A 27342-nucleotide genomic window follows, 5' to 3' on the forward strand; every position below is an offset into this window, starting at 1 on the left:
AAACTTTTAAAGACAAAAGATTAGCTCATGCTAACTGAGCGCCTAACTGATCTTGTGTAAGCCTAGTACCACATCTGCTGCAGTCTCATTCCAGTGCAAATGTGCTTCCTTAAGTATTAAAAACACACACACACACACACACACACACAGACACACACACTCACAGTAACTCTAATGTCTATGTAGACTCCAAATCATAACTTTGTGTGAAAATAACTCTTAGCTAGTACCAAAACAATGGACTAATGTCAAAAAGCTGTGACTCTTTCCAGTCAGTTAAAAGTATGCCTTCTGCTGGTTAACCTAGTAAAAATTCATTTATTTCCTAAATCAGGGGTCCTCGTGAGCCACAAATAAGGCAGGTTTTCAGGATATCCACAATGAATATGCATGCGATAGAGTTGAATGCACTGCCTCCACTGTATGCAAATCTATCATATGCATACTCATTGTGAATATCCTGAAAACCTGGTTTGTTTGTGGCTCTCGAGGATCAGAGTTGGCCACTCCTGTCCTAGATTTGTGTTTGTCCTTTTGACACTAGAGTTCAGCACACACTCATATCACTCGGCTTCGTTGTTAGAAGACAACCTGTTCTCAATCATCTTATATTTCAGCATTGTCCTTTTAAATATGTCTTTATAATCGAAGTCATAGAAATCTCGGGCTGTAGTGACTCATGGGGTTGAGAGATATGCATACTCCTTACCACACACGGGACTTACTCACTATTAAGTTTGTTACATTTTATTACATGCTCAATCAGTCAATGTAGCTCTGAGTGAGAGAATCTGTAGAAACATAAGGGCAATACAGACATTAACAAAACATTAAAATACAATTATAAAACAGACAACCCCTGAAACCCTCATCCATCTATCAATACAAGAATAATAAACATATACCCATAATTCTTCCTCCTCCCATACATCAATCCCTCAATAAATACTTCTTTCTTCTATGCCCCCTAACAAAATATACCCTGCCTGATCAGTGTAGACTTTCCTACAACACCCCTAATTGTAGCACAACCCATTCATTAGTGGAAAACCTGCATAAAAACAAGATTATTCATTTTTTTACAGAAAGTCAAATAATTTAGGTCAATCGTAGCTCCACTGGTATCAAACGCCACGTGGATAGCCCAAAATAAAGTAAACACTTCCCGCCTCATGGAGGTCAATTCAGACCTGGACTAGCAACTAAAGTGAGATACAAGAGATTGGAGAAAACTAGCTGGACTTTAAGCCATTAGCAAATCAGCCAAGTATCTGGGATATATCAATGCAGAGCTTAAAGAGCAATGCACAAGATTTTAAACACCATCCGAGAACAGGTAACCAATAGCCTTCAGAAAAGGCTAAAAAGTAGCTTTTCTCACATTAAGTGGCATTCATAGCGAGTTCAGGAGGAAACAATCAGACTCGATTTGGTGTGAGATGTAGGGAATTTGGGATGGGTTTAGATTTGTTTTAAATGGGCTTATTGTTTTCAATTGTTATTGAATTTTGTATGAAATGTAAAGATTGTTGGTCACCGTTCTGGTCAGGTCTTGAATCTGAGTAAAAGTTATACAAGAAAGTAAATACAGCTGAACAAATAAAGGGGAGTTACTTGATTATATTCTTTCTTTCCCAATAGCAATCAAGCTGCAGCATTTGAACTATTTGTGAACACCTAATAACGTTCTTAGGCAACTCTGGTACAATGAATTACAATAATATAATTTATTGAGCACTAATCTATGTACCAAGGTCATAAGATCTTTTTCTGGTAGGAATGGTTGAATACAATGAATTTTACCCAAACTGAAAAAAAAAACCCAAACACACACACACCCCTAAATATTCTTCTGCATTGTTAGAGCAAGTTCAAACAAAACTCCCAAACTTATGGCTTATTCTTCTTCCAACAAACCATGTAGGCTGCAGTTAGCCCCTGAATAATCAGCATCATAATGCACGTGTTAAATTTGCGCTACCATCCACATCACTTAGTACACAAATGGAACTCTGGATAAACTGAAACATTCTTGTAAGTGCTGCAGTTATTGAGCAGATGTTTTGGCAATCAAGCCATGCCACACGTACATTATCCAAGTCATTCTGTGCTATCAGGTTTCCAACCAAGAGGGCCCTCACTAGTATGCTCCATGGTATCCTGCACTGACAAAACTAATAACAGGATCTCTGCAGCCTATGGATGTAATATTTATTTTAAAGGATTTATATCCTGTGCCCATCAAGGTTTGGGGCGGGTTACAATAGTACATTCATAATTAAATTTAAACATAAAATCCTAAGACAAAAATAATCATTTAAATTGACAAAATATAGAAAGCACCTTTAAAATAAATTAAAATGGCTAGAAAAGTGGGACTGATTATTGGGAATCGCACAAATCATAAAAGCTTGCTTAAATAAAAAGTGCTTTAAGGCTTTCTTGAATTCTTTGGAATTACCTATGGATCTAAGGGTTTGAGGTACGAGTTCCATAGGATAGGTCCTGCAATGGAAAATGTGTGTTTGCGTGTCGCTTCAAGCCTTGTAGCTTTAGGAGAGGGGACTTGTAACAGCAATTGATTTTATCTTAAATTTTGGGAGGGGATATATAAATGTAAGCTAGCGGGCAACCAAGTGTTATTGTTATTATAAATGAGATTGTGTAAGATTGATAGAATTTTATATTGTGTGCGCCATTTGATAGGTAACCAATGTAGACTAAAAAGAATTGGAGAGATGCGGTCATGTAATTTTGTATTAGATGATAACCATGCTGCTGCATTCTGGACTAATTTAAGTGGCCATATTGTGGGTTGAGGGAGTCCTTCGTAAAGGGAATTGCAGTAGTCAATGCTTGTCAGTACCAATGACTGAAGAACTGTTCGGAACGCATATGTGTCTAATAAAGGTTTGATGTGTTTTAGTAAACAGAGTTTATAAAATGAAGATTTTTGCGACGGTTTTTATGTGACTCGGCATGTCTAATTTGGTATCTAATATAATACCAAGATTGTGGATATTATTCGAGATTTTAATTACTGTATTATCAAATGTAAAAGCTTTTGGAATTTCTTTAAGGTGAGGGTGACCTAAAATCATTATTTCTGCATTGTTAGTAGACTTGCAAAGTCATTTTGGGAGCTCTTGTCTACTCCCACTTCTTTCATGTGTTGAACCCTGAAACAGAAAGTAGTTAGATCTAAAACTGCCCATGTTTCCATACAGCAGCAAAAATCATAACCGAACAAAACAGGGTTACAAGGATAGTCACGGTGCAAACCATGAAGCCATGCTGTTTCAACCCCACTGGAACCTGCAGAACCACCTCAGGCACCTGGGGAAAAAGAGGAGAGAAAACAGGTAGAGTGAAGACCTATGTACAATCATAGCCTTGTCTGGTATAGCCAATGTTATAAAGACATAAAGGAGAAATCTTACAGAAAGTCTCAGGAAGTAGTCCTAGAGACTTAACCAGCAAGTCTGGTTTTCAGAATATTCACAAATGAACAGTCACCAGATACAGTATAATACTCTTTGCCTGAAAATATAAGTCATTTGCATATCCTGGGTATCCAAACAACCAGGCCTGTTGCTAAATCTTGAGTAATAAGTAGCACTGCCTATCCCAAATAAATCAGAGTAACAGAAATCTTCAAGAGAACCTGGCTTGGAGTGTGAAGCTGTTTAGAACCCCAGAGTTTCAGAACAATCTGTATGATCTAAGCACCAAGTTCATTAGTAGGAAAATGAGTCCTTCTCATACTGTTTATAATGAACATGCGGGATAAAGTTTGTACACTAAAGTATCTGCTTCATGTTGCTGCAGCCTGGAATGATCACCAATAGCACAAGTTTGTTCCAGCAATGCAAGGCAGGTGCAGGTCAGATGCTGCGTCTACAGCATTGCTCGCAGCAGGAGCCATACCAGACAAAAACAGCAAGAAAATGCATGGTCATTGGTAAGCACTGCAGTTGAAATACTTACCCATTTCTATAACGCTATTTGACTTTGATCCCAGTTTAAAGAAGTAGTAGTAATAGTTAATGGAGCATGAGATTTTAGCAAAAAATCACTTTTAAGTATTTCATCTACTGAAGAATTATAGCAAGATGTTTTAACATTTGTAGACCTTGAAGAGCATGTTAGCATTGTTGACTCTGAATTAGTGAAATTGAAATATTATTTTAAACTGGGATCAAAGTCTAAGCCATATTTTTTTTTGTAAGCAGCTCATTTTTTGACTGCAACAAAAATTCTGAAAAACAATGTCTAGAAAAGAAGCAACTTGCACCTGGCCCCTTAGAAATCTAAGAAACCTTCTTTACTGTAATCTCTCTTCACTATTCAGGGCAGGAGCTGTGCTATCTTTAGGTTGGGTAAGGCAGTCAGCTTTAAGAGGCGAGTTTTTTAGGGTAGCAGCAGGTTCCCAAACCCCACTATCAGAAAGATGACCTGCACAGCAGCTCGGATCAGAGATGCCTGTGCGGTTTCCACCCCTGCCAGCAGGAAAATGACCTGCGTGGAGGTGACACAGTTCAATGAGGTGCTGGTGGGGCTTCAATCCCCACCCGGCAAGTAGAAGACTGATGTGGTGGCAAGGTAAATGACCTACCAGTGGGGTAGGAAGGTGTAAGAGGGGACAGCGGGAGAAAGAGAGGAAGAGGAGATTGAGGGAGGGGGGGAGGGGGTGTGAGGGAAGGAAAGGGGGGGGAATGAGGAAAAAAAAGTTGAAAATAAGAAAGTAGAAAGGAAGCAAGACTGTCTGGGGTTCATGCGAGTGGGAGAGTGTGCGCCACCCACCCATGCACACACACACACCATCACCATCCCCATTTATTCATCTCCCACGCTCCCAGGAGGCAGGCAGCAGGATTCCTGAGAAAGTGAAGGGGTTGCAAGCTTTTCAGAAATATTACTAACACCGTCTTCCACACCTCTGAGAACTTCACATCACCGAATGAGCCAAACGAACACCCCCCACCCTTCTCCGCAGGCAGCAGACTGCCTTGAACCACCCCTGGTTCTACGAATAACATTGCTTGGCTGGTCAATTGGGAGGAAATGGCTACAGCCCCGGGGGAGGCTTTCTGCTAATTTGATGAGAGTCATTTTCTGCTTATACTGACAGGGTTTAACATATCTGACTGTGCACTGCAAAAGCAGAAGAGACATTGTGTGGCTACATGTTTAAAAGAACGTTGAACTCTTTGTTTTATTACTGGTCACAGGCTAAGCCTCACCAAAATAGTTACTATGGCTTGCAAAAGTATTCGACTCCCTAAAAGGTCAGCAGATTTCTATGGATTACAAATGGCAATTACATAGACTGTTCCAGACAGTATGTTTACTGCAAACCAGTCTGCTCTTAAAAGAAATTTACAAAATCACAATACATTATTTCTCTGCATTTTTTGTAAAGTAAAATGAAATACTGAAAAATGCTGCATGCGTAAGTATTTAACCTTTGTGCTGTGGAAGCTCCAAATTTACACAGATGAAAGATATTGCCCTAACAATTGGCCTCTACCTGTGAATCATTTTAAAAAAAGAAAAAAAAAAGTCATTTTTTTCTGGATAAAAGACTCCCCTAATTTCAGTACCACTGCTAAGATTGTGAATCTGAAGGAAAGCTGTGAAAACGAAGAACAAATGGCATTCTACGGAAATTAAAGATAAAGTTATAGACATGCACAAGATAGGAAAAGGCTACAAAATAATATCCAAGTGCTTGGATATCCCAGTGAGCATGGTTGGCTCAGTGGGATATCCAACACTGAGAGGAAATTGCCTAGACAAGGCCAACCCTCAAAACTCAGCATCAGAACAAGGAGGAGACTTGTGAGGGAAGCCACTGAGAGGCTAACAATCACTTCAAAGAGCTACAGAGTTCACTGGCTGAGACTGGAGTGGAGGTGCACCAGCCAACCATAGTCGGGTCTGTCAGTATTGTACATATCCACAATGTAATTTAGTAAGGCTCTTGGGCCTACATGTACATATATACCAATCTAATCGGGCCTAAACAGACACTGAGCAAATCCTAAGGAACGACCTATATGCTGACAGGCTTACATTGGAGACAAACACAAAATGATCTAATTACCGTCTTTTTCTAACAAAGGTTAAAACTATCACAATCACTAGACATGAAAGCAGATATTAACTTGAAGGAAACATGCTTTTAACTTTTAGGTAAAGAGATTTCCTCTCTTATCCATCCCTTTGTCTCTTGTTTACAACACTGAACCATCCCAGACTGTTTAAAAGGGGCATTTACATTCTCACAGGTCTCTCTTCCTCACCTCTCACAGGTCCCTCTCTCTCACCCTCACCTCTCATATCACATGTTCCCTTTCCTTTTTCTCTACCTGCCACCTTCAGTATAGCAGCTGTACACTTATATGAAAATAAATTTGTAACGAACTCAAATATCATATAAAATACTATACGAATACCTGTATACTATACGAATACCTGTATATATATATATATAGGGAAGATACGATTGGGGGGGGTCAAATGTATGGAAAGTAGGGAAAGTATGGAAAGTAGGGTAATTTTTAGTAATAATATGAATGGGTGGGATTCTACGATAATTCTGTAAAAAGCATTAGTTTAACTACATCATGGTAATGTAAGATGTATTAGGATATGTTTTATATTTGTGTATTTTTTGAGTGTTGCTACTGCAACTCAATTGTATGTAAACCGCCTTGAAATGAACTTGAAAGTCGGTATATAAAGATATATAAATAAATAAATAATATATATATATATATATATACAGTGACTATAATCTATTATACTCACTGTCCAGGAAAAGCTGAACCCAAGACCTCATGCATGCATCATCATTACTAAGATTAATAAGATTACAGGGTCGATGTGGTGAAGGCAGATACACCCGTACTACTTCTGTCAGAGAGATAATATCCTGTGATGATACCGATGGGGTTGGCATCGGTGGTGCCCCCTGCATGACTTTAGGAAGATTAGGTGGCAGGGTAGCATAGGCAGGTTGTACTCTGGTGAAAAGGTCACAAAGAAAGACTTCACTACATTGATGAGTTGTTCCAACGACTGTATCGCTTGGGTAGGCAAAGGAAGTGCTATATCCTCCTCTGGTACCAATATGGGCTATGTTTAGACCGCAGATGGTCTATTGGTCGAGAGAGGAACCATGGAGCAAATGGGATCCGGTCCTTCCAAGTCTCATAAAAACATAAGAATATTAGACATGCCATACTGGGTCAGACCAAGGGTCCATCAAGCCCAGCATCCTGTTTCTAACAGTGGCCAATCCAGGCCATAAGAACCTGGCATGTACCTAAACATTAAATAGATCTCCACCTGCTGGCAGAGATGTATGAGCCCAGGCGTCTGGACTGATCTGGTTACATACAGGGAAAGGATGAGGTAAGAGGTCCCCCGGCTTCCTTTCTGTACTATAAGGCAGTTCAGAAGTTAGTGGATGCAGAGTGGGGGACGCCTGATGATTCGCTGAAGGTGGGGAGGACCTTGGGGAAGCTCTATCCCATTCCAGAGGAGGTCTTGGGGTGTTTTGTCCTTCCTAAGGTCGATGCAGCAGTGTCCGCAGTGACTAAGCGGACCACCATTTCCATGGTGGGTTCTGCGGCATTGAAAGATATGCGAGACCGCAAATTGGAGGTTTGTGTACAGTGATTTGCTCAAGCTTTATGCAGCGGGCTTGTCTCCGTTGGGTGCAGCAGCTGCAGGACCTGCTCCTGAAGTCGGGGGAGCAAACGGACAGTGTCGAGCGAATAGAGGCATCGGTTGCATTTGGGGAAGATGCCCTCTATGATTTGGTGCGTACGTCCTCCAGAGCTATGGCTTCGGCTGTCGTGGCCAGACAATTGTTGTGGTTGCGTAATTGGTCAGCGGACTTCTCCTCTAAGTTGCAGTTAGGCTCTTTGCCGTTCAAGGGGCGTCTGTTATTTAGGGACGACCTTGAGCATCTGATTCAGTCGCTTGGGGAGAATAAGCCGCTACGGTTACCGTAGGACAGACCTAAGGCAAAGAGGCTTTTTCAGACCTGTTCGCGTCTCCTTACCTTATTGATTAATAGCATTTTATGGACTTCTCTTCTAGGAACTTATCCAAACCTTTTTTAAACCCAGTTACACTAACTGCCATAACCACATCCTCTAGCAATGAATTCCAGAGCTTACTTATGAGAGGAAGGGGCTTACAGTAACCCAGTGCCCCAGTGAATCGAGAATGCATCCACCAGCGATCCGTTGCTCCTCCGGCCTAGGGAGTAGAAGCAGTCCATCTTCCCGTTTTCCAGAGAGGCGAAGAGGTCTATGTCTGGGGTCCCCCATAAGCAAAAGATCCCGTTCTCCACCTCTTGACTGAGGTCAAAAGGTATAGCTCAAGGAGTCCACCAGGGTGTCATCCACCCCTGGGAGATACAACGCCTGGGAGGAGGATGCCATTGTCGATAGCCCACGAACAAATATGGACTGCCTCCTGACAGAGGGTGAAGGATCCCGTTCCCCCGTTTGTTCAGATACCACATAGCTACCTGATTGTCAGTCTGAACAAGAACTACCTTGTTCAGGAGCTGCTCTCGGTATGCTTGCAGTGTGTAGTGAATCGCTCACAGCTACAGGAAGTTGATTTGAGACTGCAATTCTTGTGCAGACCAGAAATACATCAACTATTGGGAACCTGACGGGTACTTATGACCCAGACTGTCCATGTCAGAGACAGAGTACTGGGCTCGATGGATCCTGGTCTGACCCAGCACGGCATTTCTTATGTTCTTAAACATAGTTATGCATGCATCTCAGCTGATGCCAGAACCTGAAATCAAGAGTTCACTTATATTTTCATTTTTTGAAGTAAAAACATTTTATATATCCAAACTTGAAAGAAAATTTTTTTTTCAGTAAAATTTAATAATATAGCTCCAATTATTTAAACATTTTGAAGGCCAATCCTTCTATACAAGAAAAACAATCTGGTTTTAGGATGATGTGATGAAGTAGTTATTTTATATACAGTCATTCCAAGTAAAGATCACAATGATTTACCAAGTAACATTCATATGGGGAAACACAGACTTAGGTAAACATGTGTTTAGGCATAACAAATACTTTGGTACTACATACTTGGTCAACACATATTTTGGGGACAGAACAGCTCCCCTATGAGGAATGGCTGAAGAGGTTAGAGCTGTTCAGCTTGGAGAAGAGATGGCTGAGGGGGGATATGATAGAGGTCTTTAAGATCATGAGAGGTCTTGAATGAGTAGATGTGAATCGATTATTTACACTTTTGGATATAACAGAAGGACTAGGGTCACTCCATGAAATAAGCAAGTAGCACATTTAAGACTAATCGGAGAAAATTCTTTTTCACTCAACGCACAATTAAGCTCTGGAATTTGTTGCCAGAGGATGTGGTTGGTGCAGTTAGTGTAGCAGGGTTCAAAAAAGGTTTGGATAAGTTCTTGGAGAAGTCCATTAACTGCTATTAATCAAGTTGACTTAGGGAATGACCTCTGCTAATACTGGCATCAGTAGCATAGGATCTTCTTAGTGTTTGGGTACTTGCCAGGTTCTTGTGGCCTGGATTGGCCTCTGTTGGAAACAGGATGCTGGGCTTGATGGACCCTTGGTCTGACCTAGCAAGGCAATTTCTTATGGTCTTATGTTCTTTGGTAAAGGGGTCATGTGAGTCTATAGTTCTTTGGTAAAGGGGTCATGTGAGTCTATAGTTCTTTGGTAAAGGGGTCATGTGAGTCTATAGTTATGTACTTAAGAGTCATAGCTAGGGATATGGGGATATATTTTAAGGGGTGTTGTCAAAAGATATTTTCAATCTCTCGTCATTTAATATAGACTATGTCCTTGTTGATGTTGTCTCAGCATTCTGAGACAACAGAGTAATAAGTTGAGTAATAAGACATTTTTAAATAGCCAAGTCTTTAGTTCTCATTGGAATATCTTTCTTTCTGAGATCATTTGTAATGACTGGTAGTGAGTTCCATAATTTTGGACCTGCTATGGAAAACATATGCTCTATGTGCTTCAGGCAGGTATTCCAGACTGTCGGTACAGATAAAAGACCTTTGTTTTGGGATCTTAGAATTAACTGGGGTATGTATTGTTGTAGCGTCACACCTAACAGTCCTGGGTTATCAGTGTGAATGATTTTAAATATTAGAGTTAATACTTTGAATTGGATTCAGTTTTGTATCGGTAGCCAATGTAGTGCAATTATCGAAGGTGTGATATGATCAGAATTTCCTGGTTACTATTAGCAATCTTACAGCAGCATTTTGTAATAGCTATAGTTTGTTTTTTTTTAATAGGCAGGATGGGAGTCCAAGCAGCAGAGAATTACAGTAGCCTATATTTGAGAAAATTAGAGATTGTAGGACCGTAAGGAAGTCTTCGAAGATTAGTAGTGGTTTCAATCTACGTAGACTGCGCAGTTTTGACTATCCTGTATTGATTAGTTTATGTGCTTTTTCACTGTAATGTTTTCATCTATCTGGATTCCTAAGTCTCATATATTAACAGAGGGTGTAATTTGAAAATCACCAAAGTTTAGGGATGGAGGTTTAGTAATTGAAGGGTTACTCACTCACCGGCTTAAACGTCACATCTGTCCAGTGGCAGGCAGTTTTGTCCCTCACTGAACAAGGGGCATCTTCTAAATGCATATGGCACATCTCCAAAAGCAGATCTGCAGAAGAAACAGAAAGATGTTGATGCCAAAATTCAAATATTCTATTCTCAGTGCATTTAGCATATTTTGGTTCCTTTCTGTTTTAGGCCAATTAAATGTTCCAAGGTCTTAAAGAACCACATGAAGAGCAGGGAACTGCCAACATGAACTAGCTAGGCCATAACCATTTGTTGGCCTGGGTGCCAACAGGTTCAGAGCCCAGAGAACTACAGGCTATTCTGTTACCTAAAAATTTTAAAATGCATTTCCTATGATAATAGCTTTACTTTTTCCTTACAAGGATTAGTGAAGGGGCTTGGGGAGAGAATAAAGCAGACTTTTTATATAAAATTCAAAATACAATTAAAACTAAAAATGCCCAAGTGTTTCTTCCTCTTTCCACTAATTGATGTGGTCACATAGCCAGAAGCAGTGTAATGCTTGGTCACAAGAAACTTTTTAAAATCCTGCGAGTAAAAACCTGATAACATAACAGAAAACTTGACTGAAAGTGGGTGTTCAAGGCAGCAGAGAATCACATATGCATATAGAATCTAAGGCATGCCAGCAATGAAGGGGAAAGAATGACCAATGTTTTTAAAAACAGAACATGGTATGTCAAAATAGCCAACCAACAAGAACAGATTGCTGTCTCAGAGGAAGTAAAATGTGCATTGGGTAACCCTCCTCATCATCTGAATGTTTTGTTTTTCTCGGCTGCTAGAGTGTCATAGACTGTATTTACCAGGAAGCACTAAGAATGCAATGAAACCTGTTGGAGAGAGAGAGCAATTGGCTGAAAATATGTGAAAGAGGGGATAAAGATTCAGAATATCCCTAAAAAGCACCATATATTAGCCGCTGGTGTAGTGTGGCAGCATTTAAGATTATATGAAATTTTTGGAGGTAATATTAGCTCTATATCTATAATAGGACTCTAAACAGATGGAACTGATTAACAAAAATGTACAAAATAATAAACTATTTAATATATATACTTTTTTTTTTAACTTTAGTTCACTTATAATTAAGAAGCAGAGAAAAATAAAATACATTGTTTTGCATTAAATGGAACAATTATATCATCATGAAAAGTAAAGTTTCATAATATAAACCAGACATCACAACAGAACAGAAAAACTTCACTAATGTCAAAGAAAGGGGAAAGCAGAGCTGCTTACCTGTAATAGGTGCTCTCCAAGGACAATAGGATGTTAGTCCTCACACATGGGTGACAACAGATGGAGCCCCGATGCGGAAAACGTATGTCAAAGTTTCTAGAACTTTGACTTGGTACCTTGAGCATGCCCAGAAAGCCCTATACCACGGACCCATGCAGGGTACCTCTCCAGTCTTGGAACATAGAATTATAATTAAAACAAAAAATAGGAGAAACCCAACTCCACAGGGTGCGATCAGGTTTCGTGAGGACTAACATCCTGCTGCCCTTGGAGAACACCTGCTACAGGTAAGCAATTCTGCTTTCCCTGAGGACAAGCTGGATGGTAGTCCTCATACATGGGTGAATCCCTAGCTACAGGCTGCTCCCCAAAACAAAAGGGGACCAAGAGACACCTAACCAAGGGCCAATGGGCACAACAACAATGTTGGAGGGGGAGGGGAAGTCAGCCTGAACCCAAACAATGGGCTCTAGGCAGGAGAGTTAGGATCTACACCTCAAACAGTTTCCAAAGGACAAACTGGCCGAACCTACTCTCGCATCGGCCATCCCTATCCAGACAATAACGAGATGTGATTGTGCGGAGAGAACGCCACATCACAGCCTTGCAGATCTCTTCCACAGGAACTGCTCGCAAGAGGGCCACTGACACTGCCATGGCTCTGACAGACTGAGCCTTGTCATGACCCCCAAGATGCAGTTCCACCTTGGCATAACAGAAAGAGATGCAATCTGCTAGCCAACTGGATAGTGCCCGTTTGCCAATGGCAACGCCGAACGTATTCTTGTCAAAAGAAATAAAAAGTTGGAGGACTATCTATGGGCTTCTGTCCGCTCGATAGAAGGTGAAGGCTTGTTTGCAGTCCAAACTGTGCAGTGCTTGTTCGCCTTGGTGCGAATGGGGTCTAGGAAAGAATATTGGCAGGATGATTAACTGGTTAAGATGGAAATCAGTCACCACCTTAAGCAGGAACTTAGGGTGCATACGCAAGACCACCCTGTCATGATAAACTTAGTGTAAGGTGGATAAGTCACTAAGGCCTGGAGCTTGCTGACCCTGTGCACTGAAGTGACCACCACTAAAAATATGACTGTCCAGTTCAGGTACTTCAGGTCACAAGTGCACAGCAGCTCAAAAGGAGCTTTCATCGGCTGAGCCAACACCATGTTGAGGTCCCAAGACACAGCAGGAGGTCTTAGGAAAGGCTTCAACTGAAGCAGGCCCCGCATGAAGCGTACAACTATAGGCTGTACATAAATGGGCGAACTGTCTACACCTTGGTGGTATGCGCCAAATGCATTTAGATGAACTCTACCACAGTTGGCTTTTAAACCAGCCTCCGATAGCTGTAGAAGATAATCAAGTAGTCTTTGTGTTGGGCAGAAGTACAGATCTAAGGCCTTCTGCTCACACCACATGGAAATCCTCCTCTACTTCAGTCCATAGGATTTTCTCGTGGAAGACTTTCTAGAAGCCACCAGGACCCGAGACAAATACTGTGAGAGATCAAGTGGTTGCAGAAATAATCTCAACATCCAGGCTGTGAGCAACAGGGCCTGGAGGTTAGGATGCTGCAACCTGCCTTGATCTTGAGTGATCAGATCTGGGGAAGTCCCCAGACTGATCGGTCTCTGGATGGACAACTCCCTTGGAAGTGGAAACCAGCTGTCTCGGCCAATGAGGGTCTATGAGGATTATAGTGCCCCTGTCCTCACAAAGCTTCAAGAGAGTCTTCGCCACTAAGGGAATCAGAGGACAGGCATACAGAAGACCTTTGCCCCAATGACGGATGAGGGCATCTGAGACTAGTTTGAAGACTGACCAGTACAGGGAGCAGAGCTGAGGCACCTTCCTGTTGCAGGGGAACACAAACTGATCTAAGTCCAGGCTCCCCTAGAGGCAAAATATCCGATTCGCCAACCCCTGGTTCCAGGGACCATACTGGTCTGAAGGCTCGACTCTGCCTGTCTCCATCCCAGCCAGGTACATGGCCCTGCGCACCATACTGTGGGACAGGGCCCATGACCAGATGTGGACCACTTCCTGAGACAGGAAGTATGATCCCACGCTTCCTTGCTTGTTGACATACCACATAGCTACTTGATTGTCGATGTGGATCAAAACAACTTTGTTGGACAGCCTATCTCTGAAAGCCCATAGCGCATACCTGACTGCCCGAAGCTACAGGAAGTTGATTTGACAAGAGCATTCCTGAGTGGACCAGAGACCCTGGGTCCTGAGCCCATCTACATGAGCTTCCCACCCCAGGATGGCTGCATCCGTGATTAGGACAATTTGAGTAGAGGGACTTTGAAATGAGATTCCTCGTTCCAGATTTGATCCATCAGGACAATGAGTTCTGGAGAAACGGTGTGACTTGGATGCAATCCTGGAGGCTTTGAGTAGCCTGGCACCACTGCTACCTCAAGATCCACTGGGCTTTGCACACATGTAAACGTGCCAAGGAAGTGACATGGATGGTTGCAGTCATATGTCCCAACAAACTCAACATTTGCCAGGCTGACACCTGCTGCCTCTGTTGGATCTCTGCCACGATGATCATCAAGGTGACAGCCCTCTGGTGAGGCAGGAAGGTCTTGGTCTTAGCCATGTCTAGCAGGGCTCCTATGAAGTTCAATTGAAGTGATAGGCCGAGATGGGACTTTGGGTAGTTGAGAATGAACCCTAGTGACTCCAACACCTGAATGGTCAAACGCATGGACCTGGTGGTCCCTGCCTAAGACGTGCTCTTGACCAGTCAAACCATCCACATATGGGAAAACATGCATTCCCACTTTGCGGAGGTGCGCAGCCACCACAGCGAGGCATTTTGTGATGATCTGTGCGGGCTGACACAAGCCTGAATGACAACACCTAGTACTGGAAGTGCTGTTTTCCCCACGACAAATCGGAGATATTTCCTGTGACCGGGGAAGATCTCAATATGCGTGTGTGAATCCTTTAGGTCAAGAGAACATAGCCAGTCCACCCTTTTTGCAAAAGGGGGATCAAGGTGACCAGCGAAACCATATTGAACTTTTCTTTTTTTAGAAACTTGTTCAAGGCCTTTAGGTATAGGACGGAATAGAGTCCTCATGTTTGTCTTTGGAATCAGGAAGTACCTGGAGTAGAATTCCCGCCCTCGTTGCCCTGGTGGTATGGATTTGACCTCGCTGGCCATTAAGAGGGAAGAGAGCTCTGCTAGTAGTACCTCCTGAAGCGCTACCGGCCCCCAAAATGGGCAGGGAGGGCATTCTGGCAGGACACCCAATAGGCTCAATTGGTACCCCCTGACGGATGATAGACAGACCCCACTAGTCAGACGTTATACTGTGCCACCAGTTCACAAAGAATCGCAGCCTTCCCCAGACCAGAGGGTCCATCCTCTCAGGTACAGGCAACTGGCTTACGATCCCCAAGGCCCAATCAAAACCTCCGTCTCTCAGAGCTAATGGAGAAGCCGGTTGGGGCTTGGGCCAGCCACGGGAGCCCTGATGGTGTTGACAGGAGCAATGAAGCAGAAGATACTACTTCCTTTGGCAAAAGAAAGACTTGCTTGGCCCAGCCTTGAAGGCCTCCTGGATGAGGAGTACGGGTCCAGAGTACTGGCTGGAGTGTTTCATGGTGGTCCCGAAGTAGGACTACAGCATCCCTCTCCCTATCTTCGAAGAAATTCTCTCCAGTACAAGGAACGTCAGCGAGTCACTCTTGTACCTCTGGTCAGAGATCTGAGACCCGCAGCCATGCCATTCTGCAGGCGCAGATTCCCACTGCAGAGACTCTCAATGCCATCTCGAAAACATCATAGGTTGCACAAATCTCATATTTTCTGCACTCCAGGCCCTTATGCACCAGCGACATTAGGGTGTCCTACTACTGTTGCAGCAGCTGCTCGGCCACCTCCTGCACCTGCTTCCAGATGTCCCACGAGTACTGGCTCATATAGAACTGGTAGGCGGCAATGCATGCAATAAGCATGTTGAGCTTCTCCAGAAGTAGTACAAGAATGGCCGGCACTGGGTCCGATACCATCAGTGCCACAGGACTGAAACCCTGCAGCACCCAGTCCACCGCTAGCTGGACTTGACGTTCCAACTCCTCCTTGAATGCTGCCAATGCCAAGACCAACAGAGGAAGGAGGGGTAGCAAATCTTTCTCAGACCCTCGAGGTGGATCAGTGACTGGCATTAGGACCAGTGGAGACAGTCTCAGACCCAGGGCACAGATGGAGGCTTGGCACTCCTTGCCATGAGGTCACTTTGGGGGCATTATGGCAAAAGTTGGTGCATCCCCGTGCCTGGCACCGTGCATCGACAGGGACCAGTGCAGATGCTTCTTTGGCTTTGCTTGCTGCTCAGCCCAGTCCTTCCCTGATGCCGATGAACCCGATGTTCTTGGCCTGGAGATCGACAATGGTCGGTCTCTGGGGCCCCTGTCCGCCGGCGACATCAATAGAATCGATGGTCCCACCAATGTCGATGGCTGTGTCCATTGCTGCGGCTCCTTGGTCCTTTAATGCAGATACTTCCAATGCCGATGGCTCAGACTTCTTTGACCCAGAGAGTTATTCCATCTTCTCAAGTTGAAGCAAATGTCCCTTTGGGGTCATCTGGGCGCATAAGCGGCAACACCGGACATCATGCAATGCCCTAAAGCAGAGGGCATGTCTCATGCGGATCTGTAGTGGGCATGGTCCTTGAGCACCAGGGGCATCGCCAAAAATCTGGACGTGTTCAGGATGGATGAAACAAAAGAGCGCTAATGGAAGACGGCGGCAGGGAGTCAATGGCCGGTGGGCATCGATTCACCGCCACCACAGGGTAATCGTCCGTGAAAGGAAACTTACCCGAATGACTGAAAAATCCTGACCAGAACCACACAATATTCAAGATGAGGTCACATCATGGAACGATACAGAGGCATTATGATAGTCTCCATTTTATTCTCAATTCCTTTCCTTATAATTCCTAGCTTTCTATTTGCTTTCTTGGCTACCGCTACACACTGAGCAGAAGATTTCAATGTATTATCAATGATGCTGTCTACATCCTTTTCCTGAATGGGGATGCCTAATGTGTAACCCTGTATTGTGTAGCTATCATTTGGGTTACTCTTCCCTAAGTGCATCACTTTGCACTTGTCCACTTTAAATTTTGTTTGCCATTTGCATGCTCAATCTCCCAGTTTGCCATTTGCATGCTCAATCTTCCAGTTTTGCAAGGTTCTCTTGCAATTTCTCACAATCCTCTTGTGATTTGACAACTTTGAATAATTTTGTGTCATTGGCACAAAATTATTTGTGCTATACACACAAATAACAGAAAAGTCACACCAATCTGATATCACAGTACTGCAGCATAATACTAATGGGTCCAAGTATAATCACAAATTGTATCTACTTTCACTTCTTTCAGTAAGTTTTGCCCCTCACATAATCTCCAACTTTCCCCTTCAGCGTATTTTTTATTCTAGCTACTATTTAAGTGTTTCTAAGCAGCACGTAAAACAGGAATAAAAAATGCCGTTAATTCAATCTAAATGCAATATCAAAGCATCTTAAAATTTAAAAAAACCAACATGTAATGATTAAGCTTCAGAAGGTTTTGCAAAGTCTTGGCTCTCTTGAGGTATGTTCTTCTATACTATTGAAAACTCAGCCTACTAAACTAGATGAACCTGGGGAACAATTTTCTGGTTCTCTGTGCTGAATCTTAGCCAATTAATGCAAATGCAGTGTTCTAGCAGATCCCCCCAAAAAAGGATCATTTACGTTTTGCTTTTTATTATATAGTGGGAAAAAAGTGGAATTAGCTGCGTCATGGAAATCAAAGGTAGTGTTATATGAACATAAGCTTCCAAGAACAATGCCTAGTAAAATTAGGTGCCAGGTTTATTTAAAAAATGTATACACCACTTAGATGACATTCAAAGCAGTTTATAAAATAATCATCAAAACACGAAATAAAACAAAACAAACCTAACAATGAAAAATGAACCTGCTTGTTATACAGTCAAGAGATCATAAGTTTGCTTCAACAAAAAAAGTCTTCAGCAGCTTCTTGACAGCCTTAGTGCAAGATGTCAAATGCAACTGTTCTGGAAGATTATTCCACAGTGTGGGACCTGCTATAGAAAAAAGTTCTCTCTCGGGTCTCTTCTAAAATGTTGATCTAACACTAGGAACTGTTAGCAAAGAGGGTAGGTTGATGATTAAGGGGTAGATTTTACAAATTTGCGCACACGCGTACTTTTGTTCGCGCACAAGGCGTAAACAAGAGTACGCGGGATTTTAATAGATACGCGCGTAGCCGTGTATATCTGTTAAAATCCGGAATCGGCGCGCGCAAGGCTGTCCAAAATTGGCAGCCTACGCGCGCCAAGCCGCGCAGCCTACCTCCGTTCCCTCCGAGGCCGATCCGCCCCCCCCCCCCCCACCCCAGGAAAGCTTCGGGACTTACGCGCATCCCGGGGCTTCCGCGCGCCGCCGAGCCTACTCAACATATGCTCGGCGCACGCAGGGGGAACTTCGGGCAGGTTTTCAGAGGGTACACGCGTACCCCTTTGAAAATCTGGCCCTAATAATGCACATATCCATGGGTACTCCACATTATTATTCACAAATTACTGGACAATCAAATCATATGTAATTCTAGCATTTAAAGAGAGCCAATGTAGATCATGCATAACTGGAGAAATGTGTTTCTGCTATTGGAGCCTGTAAGAAGTTGGACTGCAGAATTTTGCACAACCTATAAAGCCCGCAATGTGGTTTGTAGTAATTCCACAAAAAAGGAATTACAGTAATCAATTTTAGTGAATATCAAAGCTTGTTGAACTGTCCAGAAAGCTGAGTGCTCAGAGGTTTTAAATTCTGCAGTAATTTAAGTTTAAAAAATATGGCCTTTACTACCACACATTTACTTGCAGGTGCAAATCTAACTGTGGATCTACTATGACTCCCAAGCTCTTTATTTTTGAAGAACAAAAGATTTCAGAATCGCCAACCACAAATTATAAGGCATTATCTACCCAAGAAAATCTGTCAAAAATCATGATTTCTGTTTTAGAGATATTCAACTGTAAGTGGTTATGAGTGAGCCAATTCTTAATGATGGCAAAGCAAAGAAATAATTGAGAAGTAGCATCCCAAACGAGCTGGAAAGTAAAACTGAAAATCCTCAACATAAAGACAATATTGCACATCAAAGGGGGACTAGATATACAATATGTTAGAGGGAGGCTGAAAGCACCAAACACTGTGGAACCCCCGTTTCAATAGCCCTCCAGGAAGATATAAGCCCAAGCAATAAGAACTTGTTGCTGACAACTGGAAACATATGATTTCAACCAGGAAAGAACCTTTCTAGCAAGCCCAAACACTTTCAGCCGATGTACAAGATTATCATGGTTGATCGTATTGAATGCTGCAAATATTGTCTAATGCAAAGACAAATCTCTGTCTGGAATTCAAGCCACAGAAGATGACATCAGTGATGGAAATTAGGAAAACTTTCAACACAGAATTATTAAAGTCAAACTGAGAGTAATCTAAAATGTGAAACTGCTCCATGAGGTCATTTAATTGTTTCAATTATCTTCTATAAAAATAGCAATGATGAAATGGGCCGATAATTCAATAAACATTTATTATTCAAAGATTTTTTTTCGGCATGCCATGAATTGCTGCACATTTCAGATGTCCTTCAGGTAATGACAGATTAAAGATATTAGTCAGAACTGGAGCAATATCTTCTCTAATAAATTTTAAAGCTGCAGTTAGACAAGGATTTAATGGACAGGATGTTATCGTTCATCTTCACAATTGTTTGCACAACCAAGTAGAAACTAAATGAAATTCTTCCCAGTTTGGCTCAGCAGTCCAAGGCTCAAAATCTGAAGTTTGGAAGCAATATTTGTGAGTATTTCAAAATATAAAGCAAACTGTTCACAATTTAACAGAACAAGTAGCACCTGTAAGTCAGCCTGAGCGTTATAATTTGGACACATGTTCTAAAAGGATGGAAGTCCATGCAGGCTATAAGCAAGGAAGGTCAGATTTCATACATTGGAGTAATCCAGCATAGATTAGTGCCACGAATAAAGCCCGATAGTCTTCATTTTCTTTCCTTCCTGGCCTGCAGGATGTCAGAGAACAGTGCTCATCTGTTATTGGTGCTGCTTTCCCCTCTGCTGGCTCTCCTCTGAAACTGAAACCACCCAGGACCTGGTACTCTTGTGAGACCTGCTGGTCCCTGCAGTTCTGTGCAGAGGGAAGCTGGCTAAGGCAATGTGGTAGAGGTAGAGGCAGCTAAAAAGTAAGAGGTGTTCTAGAGAATGGAATTAAAGAATAAAAAATAAAGACATTTTTAACATTTCATCTACAAGTTTCAGCAAGAGTTTCCTGTCAGAAAGATTGCTAGAACTTGCAGGGATGTTTTTTAAATACTGCTGAGCTGTGTGTGTCAGAGCCTGCCAGAACTTGCTTTGCTGTATGCTTTCTAATATGTTACTAAGAAAGAGGATGTGCTTTTCTGGGTTATTGAACACAGCATGACAACTATGGCTCACAGCTAAAGGCAAAGGAATTAGCTTGAGGTTCAGGTAAAGCAAGTACAATTTATTAAAAGGTATCTTTCTGCTTTAAAAAATTGTGATATCATACCAGTTATGAGTACAGCTTGCATGTGTGTGTGACATAATGAAGTAGCCTCATCAACCAATTATATTGAAACTTTCATCAAATGTACACTGCCATTTACATTTCAGGCAAAGGTAAAGCAAAATAAATGCAAAAGGTCTGCAAGACAAGATGCTGCCAGTCTTGAAACAGCTTATCTTTTGCCCAGGGATCTCCAGCAACTTCACTAAAGGAAAAATCTTTAAGAGGAAATATGGAAGCACAAAGTTCTGCAAAATATAATGCAGTGCATTTGTCCAGAAGTGCTACATTTAAGAATCTGGTAAAAGCTTTTGCTTGCAAAATTACATTTTGTGGAATTTTTTTCCTTTCCAAAAGATGCAAGAAATTAAATAATTGATAAAAGATATGCCATTTCAGAATTGTGCAAGCAAATTGATTTTTTGTATATTTTTTGCCCTACTTTTACTCAAACTTAAATCTGGTTTCTAAGTGCCTACAGCAGGGATGGCCAACCTGTTGCTCAGAAGTGCATGTGGCTCTTTCATGTACAAAATGTGTGCCTCTTGCTCTCCTGTCCCCATGACAACGAGCAGCACTGCAATGGACAGGAGGGGAGGGAAGAGAGCAGGAAATGCACACATAGAGAAGAACCATTCCATTTCTTGCTCCAGCCCCTGCCTTCCTATTCCTGCAGTGCCGCTGGCTGCCATGGAAACAGAATATGGGGTCTAGAGCAGGGGCCAGGGGCTTATCTCTAACTCAACCCTCCCTTCCTTTTGCAAGCAGCAGCAGAAGATAAGAGAGCAGGGATCAAGATTGAAGCTCACAGGACAGCAAAAAAAACCCCCAATCTGTGCCATTTCTCCCTATCCTATCCACCTGCTCTTGAAGTAGTGGGCTCTTCTTTATTCTGCTGTCTGGAAGCGAGGGGTGGGAGTGAACATTGCTACAGGCCCAATAAGTCACCGTGCTCCCAAGACTTGACAGCAGAGGGGATGAGACAGTCACCCAAAGCTTCAGTCAGGTCAGAATAATTTGTAGCGAGGCAAGGAGAGTATTGCTGAAAGGAGATGATGGGAGGGGGGGGGGGTGAATGATTGGAAGGGCAGTGCGGGAAGTGTAGAATCTTAAGGAAGTGAGGGGTGGGAATTCTTGAGAGATGAGTGGTGCAGCTGGGAGTGAATGCTTGAGTGGGGAGACAGTGATATGAAAAGGAAAGCCACTGCTTATCCCTGGGCATAATCAACATGGAATCTACTTACTATTTAGGATCTTGCCAGGTACTTGCGAGCTGGATTGGCCACTGCTGGAAACAGGAAGCTGAGCTTGATTGACCCTTGATCTAACCCAGTATGACCGTTCTTATGAAAAGGGATGGAGAGTCGAGGAAGAGGAGCAAAGGATGGAGTTGAATGTTGGGGGAAACAGCATTGGAGGAGCTGAATTAAATTAGTTGAATATACCGCTTTTCATTAATCTATCAAAGCAGTGTACAAATAAAACATCTTTGGAAATATAAAAAATAAATCGGTCATTCATTACTCGACCCAGTAAAATGCTGTGGGGGACTTTTCAAGCTAAATTCTAGCTTGATAACTTTTTTTTTTTTTTAGCAAATCCATTCTCGTCTACCTTCTTCCCGAGGCCACACATTCATGAAGGTGAAAAAGCAGTTTATACCTTGGGCTGTCAATGGAAACTGGTTTACTAGAAAAGAAGACCTGAGCATCATCATACAACTCAGCTCTTTATCTGCTTCAAACCGCATAGACAACACACTTTATCCAACTGACTGCAAATTGCACTGCATTCTGCTACACTCTAGCAGGTTTACAATTTGTAGATTCCTTCAAGCCATCTAGAACTGTGCTATAAGCAGTATATAAATGTTTTAAATACAATAAATAAGTAAGAGCCAGGGTTGTTTCAGTAGCTCTTTCATGAGCACTACCACGACATCTGTAAAAGGTGCAACGTGGTTGTCAGCTCACACCTGCGCAGCCCATTGCTGCATGGACAATCTCTTGCAGAGTGACAGTAATGAAGATAAGCAGTTTTTGCATAGCCTGTCCACCTAGTAGTCCACTCTCCATGATGAGGTCAGAGTCGCTTCCTCAGTAAAGTCTGCTACAATCCTCAGAATGGAACTCCCCAATTGTATTGGTTAATTCAGCCTACTTACGAGATGGAAAAAGCAAGTTTTCTTACCATATTTTCCATAGATAGCAAGAAGAAGTATCCATAGGATATCTGCCCACCTCTCTGGCTAGAGTAACTTTAAAATCAGCCAAGGAGGTTCACCCATGCATGAATCCCCACATAAAAGCTCTACTAGTTGAGAGAGCGGTCTGTTCGGTGCCACCACCCACATATAATGGTTAATTTATCCTATCTATAGAAAACAAATTTGCTTTATACCCAAATGAGCCTTTTGTGGTCACTTCTTCAGAAAAGCGTGACTTCCACACTAATTACAATTCAATGTAACTCCTTCATAACAGCACTGACTTCTAACATTCACTGCTCATCTCCAGAAATGGTTTTGATCTTCCCAACACTGGGCCAGCTGGGAGTGTTATGCAGGAGTTCTCATCTCCAGTCTTAGAAGACCACAAGCACATCTGGGTTTCAGAATATCCATTATCCTCATCATCATCAGGGGTGCCCTTCTTCAATATGAAGGTTGTCAACCGTGGTGTGCCAATTCTCTCTTTGCTCAACTTTCCCATTTTGTCCATGTTTTCAGATCTTGACCATTGTTTAAGGTCATTGCTCCAAAACGCTGGCTGCTGTCCTTTATCACATTTGCCCCCGTCATGCCTCCAGTACTAGATTAGCTCATTTGCCATTACAGTTTTTAAGTGCCTGACTAGCAAATCTTAATTTTCCTTTTGGCCAGAATTCTTCCACGTCCCATCATCATCTCATACACTCATTTCAGATCATGCAAATCCAGCTAATCTTTAGAATTCTTTTAAAACAGCACTTTTCAAATGCATGTATTTTCTTGTGAACTCTTTACTAACAAACCATAAAATGATGGTAGAAGAAAGCAACCAGTATCTCTCAGAGTGCCGACTAATGACCACGGAAGAGTCCTACAATCTCAGAGAAAATTCTCTACACTCTTGGTCACCACAGATTAAGTAATATCTGTTGCAGCTATAAAAAGCAAGTAGGAGAGGAAAAGCATACACAGGTTATTTTTAAAAGGCTAGATCATTCTAACAAAGACAAAGGAGGGGAAAAATGAAATATTGTACAATATTTTGGTTCTAGTGCTTGAACTCTTCTGGTTAGGGCCACAAAATGCCTATTTCCTGCTGCTAGTAGCCAGCAAAGCTTGCTATATGATGGAATACACTGGCATTAAGACTAACTAGAGTTAACTGTGGCTGCAAAGGAGAATAAAAGATGAATTCAAAGGGACATGGAATAAACACTGTGGATCCCTAAAGGCTGGAGATTGGAAATGAAGAAAAGGGTGCAGGGGGGTAACCTGCATGGAACGGCAGCTACTTCCCTTAACAGAAGGCATGGGGTTTACTATCCTTAAACAATTAGCCTTGGTGCTTTTGATGCAACTGCAACATTGCTCTCTGCTTCGACGGTAGCGGGAAAAGAGGAATTGGATTTAGATAACAACCAACAAGGACCCCAACTTTTATGGTCTGGGGAACAGATACACAGAAATAAGAAAAAAGCACAGGGCAGCTTCTATGGCCAAGTTCATAAGCAAAGCACATCAAGCAGCTCTGTCTGAATTTGCAATAAGGCTCATCACCCAGTAAAAATGTTTCCAGCAGAATTTTTTTTTAATGATTTATCATAAAGCTTGGGGGATAAACTGCATGGAGCAGCAGTTGCTACCCTTAAGAGAAACATTGGGTAACCTGCACAGCATGGCAGATATAAGAAGCTTGCTAGGTAAACTGGATGGACCATTTGGTCCTTTTCTGCTGTCATTATTGTTACTATGATAAGCCATTAAAAAAATTGCTGCTCTGACAAGGTTATGTTATAATGGGGAGCAGCTTACTTTACATTCTGCAGTCAGCAATCCTCAGGAAAGATAGGATTTGGAGAACAGCACTCACCTGTTTTGCAGCGGACTAACAGCTGGGGACTTGGCAAAATCACCAAGGCTTCTTCACGTTCCTCTGATGGCTGGTGATACCTGATATGTATGGGTACTACGGCACTAAAGCATCCAGCACACTTGGGGTCAGGTTTAGCATAGACAAAAAGCGTGTGCTCCATGGACAAATACTCTGGAGCTTCCACATCTATAGAATCCAGAATCAAAACCTGAAAAGGCAAAACAAAATCATGCTGATGAGAATAGCTGCAAATACAGCATGCATTCTTGGCAAAGCAAACTATAGACGTGCCAGTGAAAATGTGCAATTTCTAACCTAGAAGGCGTACAACATACAATGTAGTCTACAATGTCTTTACAATGGAAGTAAGTAGTGGGACAAAGACTTTTAGCATGCTGCTAGCGATTTTCAGGAATTGAGCTATAAACCTGTATACGTTGAGGGGAGCAATTTTCAAACGTTCTCATGTAGGGAAACATGTTTACCCACATAAAGCAGAGTTGCTTACGTGTAACAGGTATTCTCTGAGGACAGCAGGATGCCAGTCCTCACACATGGGTGACATCATTGGATGGAGCCCGGCACGGAAAACTTATGTCAAAAGTTTCTAGAACTTTCACTGAGCCTCTCTGAGCATGCCCAGCATGAAATTATACAAAGCATCCACACTGGATTCCCTCAGTCTTATAACAGAATTGAGGAATGAAATTTAATTAAGAACAATACCCATGAAGTGAACCCCAATTCTGTGGGGTGGTGGGCAGGTTTCGTGAGGACTAGCAGGATGGCAGTCCTCACACATGGGTGAATCCCTAGCTACAGGTTGCCCCCCCAACACAAAAAGAGAATCAACAAAATACCAAAATAAGTGCCAATGGGCACAATTTTGTTGGTAACAAGGAGGAAGAAGCCTGAAAAGAAAGAATGGGCCCTAGACAGGAATAGAGTTGGGTTCTATACCTCAAATAGATTCCAAAGAACAGATTAGCCAAATCTGCAGTTGTGGCCATCTCTATCCAGACAGTAATGTCACATGAATGTGTGGAGAGAACTCCATGTTGCAGCTCTGCAGATTTCCTCCAAGTGGACTGCTCGGAAGTGGGCTATTGATGCTTCCATGGCTCTAACAGAGTGGCCCCCAAGATGCAAACCCACCTAGGAGATGCAGTCTGCTACCCAATTGGAAAGCGTCTGCTTGGCAATGGAGATCCTCAACCAGTTCTGATGAAGAGAAACAAAACATTGGGTGGACTGTCTATGGTTTCCGTCCACTCCAGATAGAAGGCTAAGGCTCTTTTGTATCCAAACTGTGCAGGGCTTGTTTGCCTTGGTGCAAGAGGGGCCTGGGAAAATATGATGGCAGGATAATGGGCTGGTTAAGAAGGAAGTTAGGTAGGAAATTAAGGTGCATGCATAAGACCATCCTGTCATGGAAAAACTTCATATAAGGTGGATAAATCACTAAGGCCTGGAGCTCGTTGACCCTGCGAGGTGAAATGACCACCACCAAAAATATGACCTTTCAGGTCAGGTACATCAGGTCATAGGAGTCCAGCAAGTCAAAGGGAACTTTCATCAGCTGGGCCAAAACCAAATTTAGGTCCCAGGACACTGCAGGAGAGGAGGCTTCAAATGAGGCAACCCTCGCATAAATCAAACTATAAGCTGTACAGAGATAGGTCTACCTTCTACACCATGTTGGTATGTATCAATCAACATTCAGGTGAACCCCGAGTTGGTCTTCAGACCAGTCTCTGAGAGGTGTAGAAGATAGTTAAGTAGCTTTTATGTGGAACAAGAGAAGGGATCTAGGGCCTATTGTTCACATCACAATGAAAACCCCCTCCACTTCAATGCACAGGATATTCTAGTGGAAGGCTTTCTGGAAGTCACCAGGACCTAAGAGGCACCTTCCGATAGATTGAATGGTTGTAGGATCAGCCACTCAACATCCAGACTGTGAGTGACAGGGACTGGAGGTTGGGATGCTGCAACCTGACATGATGAGATCCAGGGAAGTCCCCAATCTAATGAGTTTCCTAATGGACATGCCCCAAAGGAGTGGAAACCAGATCTGTCTCGCCCAATGAGGGGCTATGAGGATTATAGTCCCTTTATCTTCATGAAGCTTCGACAAAGTCTTTGACACCAGTGGAATTGGAGGATATCCGTACAGAAGGCCCTCGCCCCAATGGTGAACGAAAGCATCCAATGCCAGATTACTGTGTGACCTATACAGGGAACAGAATTAAAGAATAAATATACCTCCAAGCTTCCTCCAGGCGGAAGATCGAGTTCACCACTCCTTGGTCCAGAGGTCATTCGTGGAGTCTTTCAGCACTCTGGGATGTATACCATCTGATCCAGGTGATTTGCTACTCTTTAGTTTGTAAATTTACCCTAGTACATCTTCCAGGTTCACCGAGATTTGTTTCAGTTCTTCTGAATCATAACCTTTGAATATTATTTCTGGCATGGGTATGTATCTTACATTTTCCTCAGTGAATACTGAAGCAAAGAATTCATTTAGTCTCTCTCCTATGGCTTTGTCACCCCAAGTGCTCCTTTTACTCCTTGATCATCTAATGGTCCAACTGACTTCCTCTTCAAATGTACCTGAAAAAGTTTTTATGAGTTTTTGGTTCCACGGCAAGCTTCTTTTCAAATTCTCTCTTTGCCTTATCTATACTTTGCATCTGACTTACCAGTGCTTATGCAG

At 42.5% G+C, this 27342-nt stretch overlaps 1 protein-coding gene across 1 annotated transcript in view; it reads right to left on the minus strand.

Moving 5' to 3' along the window:
* Positions 1-725: 725 nt before the first annotated feature.
* PIGX (phosphatidylinositol glycan anchor biosynthesis class X) overlaps positions 726-27342 on the minus strand; it is a 53383-nt gene continuing 26766 nt past the window's right edge. The window contains exons 4-6 of the mRNA XM_029615166.1: positions 24621-24831; positions 10622-10719; positions 726-3336 (exon numbers count right to left, since the gene is read on the minus strand). Coding sequence (XP_029471026.1) covers positions 3202-3336; positions 10622-10719; positions 24621-24831 — 444 coding nt within the window. The 3' untranslated portion in view covers positions 726-3201. The remainder of the gene's footprint in view (positions 3337-10621; positions 10720-24620; positions 24832-27342) is intronic.

Source organism: Rhinatrema bivittatum, chromosome 9 (genome assembly GCF_901001135.1).
Source record: "Rhinatrema bivittatum chromosome 9, aRhiBiv1.1, whole genome shotgun sequence".
Taxonomy (NCBI): Eukaryota; Metazoa; Chordata; class Amphibia; order Gymnophiona; family Rhinatrematidae; genus Rhinatrema; species Rhinatrema bivittatum.